Source organism: Haliaeetus leucocephalus, unplaced genomic scaffold, assembly GCF_000737465.1.
Source record: "Haliaeetus leucocephalus isolate CR32 unplaced genomic scaffold, Haliaeetus_leucocephalus-4.0 Scaffold218, whole genome shotgun sequence".
NCBI lineage: Eukaryota > Metazoa > Chordata > Aves > Accipitriformes > Accipitridae > Haliaeetus > Haliaeetus leucocephalus.
The window spans coordinates 486,307-494,716 of NW_010972654.1; the positions used below are offsets into that span (position 1 = coordinate 486,307).

Consider the following 8,410-nt stretch of genomic DNA (forward strand, 5'->3'; position numbering starts at 1 on the left):
CAGCTCTGGCTCTCCTTTCCCCGCCGATGCTGGCAGGGGCTGGCATGGCCAAGCCCGGGGCTGCCGGCCCCCTGCTGCAAGCAGGACCCCCCACTCCCCCGTCCTGCTCTCTGGGAGCTGCAGGGACCCTCTAGGGACAGGGTTGTCCCCGGGCCTCTCCCTGCCCTCCCGCCCACTGCACCCCAGGCCCCCCAATAAAGACTAAATGTACTGAGCACCCTGTCCTTGGATGGGCAGGCAGGCCTGCCTGCACCCTGCCTGGGGCTGCCCCTGACGCCCCCCCCTCTCTCCCACTCCCTGCCTGCAGTCCCTGGCTGCTCCTGGAGGTGCAGCAGCAGCCAGGGTGGAGAAGCACCCGCTGAAGGTGCTGCAGGCTTTAAGGGCTGGGGACCCATGTCACCCATCTCCCCGTCTCCCTGGGGCGTTCCAGCCACAGCAGCACATGGCACTCGGGGGTCAGTCACCGGCAGGGCTTTATTCAGCACCAGGGAGCTTGGCTGTGTCTGCCACGCTGCCTGCCCTCCTTGCCATCACGGCCCCCAGCTTTGCCGCCCTGGTAGGGCTGGGCCGCTGCCTGCGCCCCGGCTGTGCCACACTCCACAGCCTCTGCCACCAGCCAGCTCTGGGCCCGAGGGTCACCCCCCGAGCAGCCAGGGGGGCTGTCGGCAGTCCTGGCTCCCCGGCAGTGCCAGGCCTGCCGCTCCCTCTCGGCTCGTGCCACGTCTTGCTGGGCCCTGAGCTCGAAGGACCTAGCGATGAACCGCACCATGTTCGTGGTGCCTGGGCAGGTGCTGGGGTCCCACTCCAGGGACCCCTCTCTGTCTGGGGTGGGGGGCCGCTGCCTGCCGTCCTCCTGCTGCTGCCTGCTGGGAGTACCGGGCTCCCTGCCCCGCTCCTGCCCCCGGCTCCAGCTCTCCGGCACCAGCATCTCCTCCTGCTCACGGCGGCCGTGGTGGCTCTGGGTCACGTCCCGCTGTCCCGCTCGCTCCTGGGAGCGCAGCTCCTTCCTGCTGCCGCCCCGGCTCCGTGGGCCCGGTGGGCAGCCTGGCACTGAGCCGCAGCCATGTGCCGGCTCCCCATCGCGGTAGCGCAGCATCCCGGCGGGGCCCTGCAGCTGGGAGAGAAGAGGCAGGGAGCTGGTGGCGCGGCAAGGGGCTCCTGTGCCGGAGGGCGAGAGTTGTGCCTGGCCACACATGGGTCTGCACCGGGCCGGCACGCTGATGCCTACCTGCTGGGCACGGGGCTGCTGGGTGGGCTCTGGCTCCCGGCAGGGCTCCCTGCCCGCCCTGGGCATGGAGCCGGCGGCTCCCCAGCAGTGCTGTGGCTCTGGGCTCAGCATGGCACAGGCGGTGCTGGTGCAGGAGGGCTGGCCATCCCCGGGGATGCTTGCGGTGCCATGGGCAGGCCGGCCAGCTGGCGTGTCCCACGGGGAGCCCCAGCACTTCTCTGGGCGCTGCTGGGGCTCTCTCCAAACCGGTGCCCAGGTGCCGGGGTAGGACAGAGGGGGCTGGCCGGCGGGACCACGGCCGTGGCCGCGCTCACCGTGGGGCTTGTGGGAGGTGTGGGAGATGGTGCCCAGGTCCCTGTCCCATGGGCAGGTGCTGTTCACCATCTCCACCCGGGCGCAGCAGCCGTGGGCAGCGTGCCAGGCTGCACCACAGAAGAGGTGCCCGCGGGCCTCGCGGCATGGCTGCACTGTGCTTCCCTGGCCCCAGCGCACCTGGCCCTGGTTCTCCTGGGGCTGCCCATGGCACGGCATCACCGCGGTGTCCTGGTCTGTGTTGGCGGCTGGCGCCCAGCCCTGCTTCTGGAAGTGCTCCTTGGCCCGCTGGAAGCGGCGGTCGTGCCGGCGCAGCCTCTCCAGGGAGGAGGAGGAGGCGGCAGCGGTGCGGCACTGCTTCTCAGAGCCCTCAGCCGGCCCCGGCTCGGTCCCTGGCAGCTGCTGGCTCAGGAGCTCCTCCAGCAGCTGGGAGGCCAGGCCGCTGGCGATGAAGGAGCGGCGGTCGATGGCCGCCTCGGCGCTGAGCCGGCAGGATGCCAGCATGGCGCTGAGGGTCTCCTCCACAGGCCCCTCAGTGCCGGGGCAGCACGGTGCTGGTGGACTGGCAGTGCCGGCGGACGAGATGGCCACAGAGAAGATGGTGCTGGTCAGGCTGTCCACAGAGCATGCCGGCGCACCGGGCCCGCTCGGCCACCTGGGGTGGCAGGGGTACGGCAGGGTGCAGCCGTCCCGGGGGTCCCAGCAACAGGAGGGGCTGGGCCAGGCCCCCCATAGCTGCCCCTCGTGCACCAGCGTGCCGCTGGCCCGGCACCCACCGCAGCATGGCCCCAGCTGCCCAGCGGGCTGGTGCTGGGGGGATCCTGCGACCACAGAAGAAGGGGGATGGAGGTGGAGCCCCCACCGCGCATCCCCCGTGGCACACAGGGATCACCCTGTGCCTGGCGGCACTGCCACAACAGCCCAGGAGCAGGCGACACTGGCCATCGTCTCTGAGCGTGGCTGGAACGTGGCACGCAGAGCACCCCCAGCGTGGCCAAAATCCAGCAGGAAAGGGGGTGCAGCCCTCCTGTCCTGCCCACCCGCTGCCCTACCCTCACCCGCGGCTCCCCCCACGCCTCTCTGCCGTAGGGTGCCCGCCGTACCGTCCTCGCGGCGGTCGAATGGGTGCCTGCCGGGACAGAGCACCATGGTGCCAGGGAGGGCCGAGTCCTGCAGCTGTATGATGGGGGGGCTGGGAGGGGACCATCCCTCTGTGACATCCCCTCGGAACCGGCTCTCCCCGGCACCCGCCATTGATGCCCGGGCTGCTCCCGGTGTCCTGTGGTGAGCCAGGGGCCTTCCCATGCCCCTGGCCCTGGCGCTGCCACCCGGCACGGGTCACGGGGTGGCGTGAGCGGCACAGTCCGGTGCCAGGGGGCTGCCATGGAGCCGGTGCCCCGTGGCCGCCCCCAACGCGCAGGGCTCTCGGTCTTCGCCTGCTACGACCAGCTGCGGCGCGAGATCCAGGCGCTGCTGGCAGAGAACGAGGAGCTGACGCGGGCGGTGGGGCGGCTCAAGGAGCAGCGGCACCTGCGGCACCTCCTGCACGGCCAGCCCGGCACGGCACCCGGCACGGCACCCAGCTCGGCACCCCCCCTCGCCGCTGTGCCCCGCTCCAGCAGAGGAGGCTTCACCTTCCCCAGCCCAGGTGGGGGTACGGGTGGTCCCACGGTGGTCCCGGGCCACTGGGTGCCATGGCTGCAAACACCCCCCCACCTCCTCCCACAGCCAACGTCCCGGACTGGGAGCTGGCACCCCTGGAGCAGAGCCTGATCTTCCAGATCCCCCCCTGGGAACCCCTCTGGGACCAGCAGCCCCAGGATGGCACGCTGCCCACACCACTGCCCATGCCGAGCGGCACCGACATTGGCACCGACATCAGCACTGGGATGCTTTCACCTGCCACCGGGAGCAGAAGTATTTGGGGGAGGGGGTCTGGGGGTAGTGTGACCCCAAAGCTCCTGGGAGGAGGGGTGGTGGGCTGAATCCCATCCCATCCCAATCCCCATTCCCATCCGTGTCTCCATCCCCATCTCATCCCAGTCCCCATCCCCATCCCATCCATGTCTCCATCACCATCCCAATCCCCATTCCATCCCATCTCCATCCCCATCCCATCCCCATCCTCATCTCCTTCCCATTCCCATCCCATCCCAGTCCCTCTGGTGTTGCCTCGTACCTCCCTGTGAGCATTTCTGGAGCCAAGGCCAGCGCGGCGGGGGGGTGCGGGGGGGGGTACAGTGCAGGGCCCCCTGGGGCTGCGGGGACTGAGACCGCTGTCCTTGTCCTGGCAGCCCTCCCAGTGACCGTGCTGGGCAGCCCCAGCCCCAACAGCCACTGCCTCTCCTGCCCCCTCAACCGCTTCGGCTCTGCCAGCCACCCCCCCAGCCACCGGCCGCCCCCCGAACCGCCACGGGACCCCCTGGCACCGGAGCCGAGTGGCCCCAGCCTGCGGCTGTCAGACCTGCAGGGATCGGGGGCCAGGGCCCCCCCATCCCCACTCCCACCGCCCCCGTCCCCGGAGGAGCAGCAGCCACTGGACCTGCGGCTGCCGGACACCCGGCGCAAGGTGACCTGGTGGAAGGTGGCCCGCGATGCTGACCGGCTCGCCTCCAGCCGGGATCCGCCGCAGAGTTCCAGCCTGCGAGGTGAGGACTGGGGCACAGCACTGGTTCCGGCTCCATGGCTGGGGAGGATGGTGAGGTCCCAGGAGAGTAGTTCTGGCCACCCTGTGCTGGGGGACATGCAGGAAAGCCGGGGAGCAACAGCTCCCGGGGATGCCGTGGCACCGTTAGCCTCTGCGCGGGCAAAACCGGCATGCCGGCTTTTCTGCCCTGCAAAGTTGGCACATGGCAGCCCTGCGTGGGCAGAGCTGGCACGTGGGTTTTCCATCCTGCAAAGCTGGCACAGGGGTTTTTCTGCCCTGCAAAACCGGCGCGCTGGCTTTTGCAACCCCCCTGCAGGGACCCCTGGCACCAGGCAGCAGCAGCAAGGGCTGGCCTGGTCCCCCGGGGTGGTGGGGGGCACAGGGAGAGGTCGGGGGGGCATGGGGAGAGGTCACCGGGACGGCAGCACAGGGTCTGTCCCAGGACAGGGGTAAGCACCCGTCGGTGGCTCCTGCAGATGGCCAGCAGCCGGCGTGGGAGCAGCTGGTGGGCGAGATCGCCTTCCAGCTGGACCGCCGCATCCTCGCCAGTGTCTTCCCCGACCGTACCCGCCTCTACGGCTTCACCGTCACCAACATCCCCGAGAAGATCATGGCGGTAGGCTGGCACAGCCGAACCAGGGAGCCGGGCACAATGCCTGCGGCCACAGCCCAGCATGCCCTGGTCCCCTTCCTCTCAGGCACCCATGGGTGCCGGTGGGCTGACCCTGCCCCATCTCTCCCTGCAGACTGCCCTCGGCACCGTGCCAGGGGGCTTTGACGAGCAGTGCTGCACCGCCGCGGCCCGGCGCTACGTCAGCCTGATGGGACGTCTGCGGGCACTGGGCTACAGCCCCACGGTGCACCCGGCCTTTGCCGAGTCCCTCGTCAACACCTACGGCATCCTGCCAGAGCCGGCCGGCCCCGACACCTGCACCCGCCACAGCCTGGCCTTCCTGCGCCATGTGGTGACCGAGACGGTGCCGCCGGCAGTGCAGCCGGACGCGTTGGTGCTGCTCGAGTGCCTGCAGGAGCTGGCACAGGAGGATGGGCAGCCCCTCTTCCTCTGGTGAGCGGTTGGGCCGGCTCCTGCACCGGCACTGGCACTGGCCCCCGCACCGGCCGTGCCGCTGTCAGTCGGAGCCCCGCACTGTGCAATAAACCTGTTCCGGTGCCCTCACCCTTATCTGGGAACTCCGGCCGGCACCGTGGGCATCGTAAGTGCCACTGTCACTGCTGCTGCTCCTGCTCAGGGACACCCCCGTGACTGGCAGCAGTGCTGGGGTGCAGGCAGCAGTGCCAGGATGCAGGCAGCAGTGCTGGGGTGCAGGCAGCAACACTGGGGTGCAGGCAGCAATCCAGCAGGACTGCAAACAGCAAGTGCAGGCAGCCGTGCCGGGGTGGAGGAGGTCACACTGCGGTCAAGGCTGCGGTCCTTTTCCTTTTGGTTGTGGGCAGGGGAAGCCGGTCGGATGCGGAAGCAAGAGTCGGGAATCAGCAACTGGGATGTCTGTGGTGCCGCGGCAGGGGGATCCCCGAGGACCGGGGGGCTGCCCCACGGTGCGGCCGGGTCAGGGCCTCGGCGGGGGTCTCACCATGGCCGGCTGGGACCCTCGTGCCGGGGTGTGCCGGGGTGCCAGCGGAGTGCCCGGGTAAGGGTACTGGGGGGGTGGAGGGAAGAAACCCCCTTCCTGCCTGCGGCCGCGGGGCAGTTGGGTGCCGGCGACGGGAAGGGGAAGTGGCGGCAGGAAATGGAGCAGGGGGGGCCAACCGGCTGCAGAGGAAAACCACCTGCCGTGCCGTGCTGGGCCACGTTGTGACGGCAGAGCTGGTGCTCCTCGGGTTGAGGGCAAGCGGCAGCACCCGGGTAGGTGGTGGGGGGGGTGGCATGGACCCCCATGCCGGATTCTGTGCAAGGTGAGGGGACGGGCGGGGGGGTCAGTCCCACGGGTGCAGGCCAGCCGGGGCACAGCCTTCATGCTGGAGGTGCCGCAGCCGCTCCTGCCCCACCATATACAGCCCTGTGCAGCCGGCACCACCGCCACCACCACGATGGAGCTGGGGTCGGGATGTTTGCCTTCCTTGGGGTGGGAGATGCCGGGGATGGTGCTGGGGGAAAGAGTGGGGGGAAATACCCTGCTGCCCTCCCACCCTGCACCGGCACAGCCAGAAGGCGACGGCAGCGGCTGGGAGGGCGGCGTGGGTGAAGGCTCCCCAAGCAGAAGGGGAGGTGGTCCTACGTGGGGGGGGCTGTGGGGTCTGGGGGCCCCGGGCACCATCATCCCCGCTGGGGTCTGGCCCCTGCCCCATCATGCCATGATCTGGCAGCGCCGTGGCGGGTTCGGGCAGGGTACCTCAGCCCCGAGGCACTGGCGGAGGTGGCTGTGACCCCTCCCAGACCCTTCCTCACTCGACCTTCCCCTCCTCATCCTTGCCGCCTGCAGCCGCCTCCTGCCTGCTTCGGCAGGCCCCCGGCCTGCCCCCCGGCCGCGCCCGCAGGGCGCGGCAGACAAGGGGTTACAGCCCTGGGAGAACCAGTTGTGGGTGTTCACTGGGCGGCAAGGTGCAGTGCCAGCAGCTCGGTGGCCTCCGGCTCCCCAGCCCACCGCCGCTGCCTGACCCCTGCCCGCACGGTCCTCAGCCCGCGGCGCTCCGGCACGTGGCTGGTAGCACGACCCGGTGCGGAGGTGGGAGACGGGGGCTGCCGGGGTCGGTGGCAGCGGGCGGCGTTTGCCACACACCCGCAACAGGAATGCAGCCAGCCAGCCGGCCCGGGGTGGATGGCAGCCGGGCACGGCCGGGGCCGTGGGTAATTAAAGCCCGGTCCGGCCCGGCGGTGAGCGGATGTTTGTGACCTGTTGAGCTCCCGGTGCTGGCAGCGGCAGCGCACCGAGCCCGCGGTGTGCCGAGCAAGCGGTGGCCCCGAGCGGACGGTGGCCTTGAGCTGACGGCGGTGGCAGCAGTGCCGGCCCCTCCGGAGAGGCGGGGGCGTTGGTGCCATCGTGATGGCCCCCAGTGCCATGGGGTGCGGAGGTGAGCCGGGGGTGCTTGGGGGACGTGGGACGTGGCACGGCCCCGGGGAGCAGCACAGGCGGTGGCGGCAGCGGCGGGACGGCACGGGCAGGGAACCGGCACGGGCAGAAAGCCAGCACGGGCAGGGAGCCAGCACAGGCGGCTCGGGGACTGCCTGGCCCTCGGGGAAAGGAGCAGCCCCACCAGCACCGGGGCACGGTGCCGCTCGCCCGCCCCGGCCACCAAAGGTCGCCACCGAAGGCAGGGCCTGGACGGAGCTGCCGGGCAGCACGGCACAGGCAGCACCCGGCAGCAGGGAGGGCTCGGCCGCCGCACCCTCCGGAGCCGGCTGCTGGGCAAACACGGCCCTCGGTGCCCTGTGTGATGGGGCAAAGCTGCCAGCGCTGTGGGGCAATGCCTGTGGCTGCTGCCTGCACCGCGGGGCAACGTCCGCTGCTGCCGCCTGCACCGCAGGGCAATGTCCGCCGCTCCTGCCGGCACCGCAGGGACAATGCTGCTGCCTGCTGCCAGCGCTGCGGGCGCGATGCCCACATCACCCTGAGAGAACAATGCCCGCTGCCCGCACCGCGGGGCAGTGCCTGCTGCCCCTGCTACCAGGGCAGAGGCCCACCGGCCCCGCCAGTGCCGCGAGGTCGATGCACGCGGTGGCTGCTGGCACTGACCCCTCCACGGGCAGTGCTGCATCGGATGAGGGCCGAGGGGGGGTGCAGGGACCCCGGCACGACTCCGGTGCTGCTGCGCAGGTGGTGCCACTCCCAGCCGGGCCCCACACACTCACGGTCCCGTGACCATAAATTACCTTCCTGTGGGAATCAGGGATGCCCACACAGCCGGGAAGTGCCGGGACCTGGGTTGAGTCACCCCGTGCCGCACATGCCGCCCAGGCCATCCACAGCACTGTGGGGCAGAGGGCTGTGCCCGGCTCCCGCTGTGGAGCAGAGCCGGGCGCTAAGCCGGGGACGGCGTGGTGGGCACCGTGCCCCACAGCCATGTCCCAGAGCTGGGGGATGCCCAGGGGTCCTGCCCAGGGGACCCCCATGGCAGGAGAGGGCACGGAGCCAAGGCCCCGCTTGCCAGGCTGGGGACACCACCAGCCAGCGCAGCCCCAAGCAGCTCCCTGTGCCGCGGCTGGCACCTGGGGACGGGACAGAGCTGGAGCAGCCACAGCCGAGAGCTCCGGTCCAGTGGGCGAG

The 8,410-nt window shown here is 70.8% G+C and overlaps 1 protein-coding gene across 1 annotated transcript; it reads left to right on the forward strand.

The window, feature by feature from the left end:
• Positions 1–2,923: 2,923 nt before the first annotated feature.
• On the forward strand, positions 2,924–5,257 carry SPATC1 (spermatogenesis and centriole associated 1). The gene is made up of 5 exons (XM_010566819.1): positions 2,924–3,188; positions 3,269–3,457; positions 3,835–4,188; positions 4,664–4,803; positions 4,934–5,257. Exons 1-5 carry the CDS (start codon positions 2,924–2,926, stop codon positions 5,255–5,257), a joined length of 1,272 nt encoding a protein of 423 aa, XP_010565121.1.
• Positions 5,258–8,410: the final 3,153 nt, after the last annotated feature.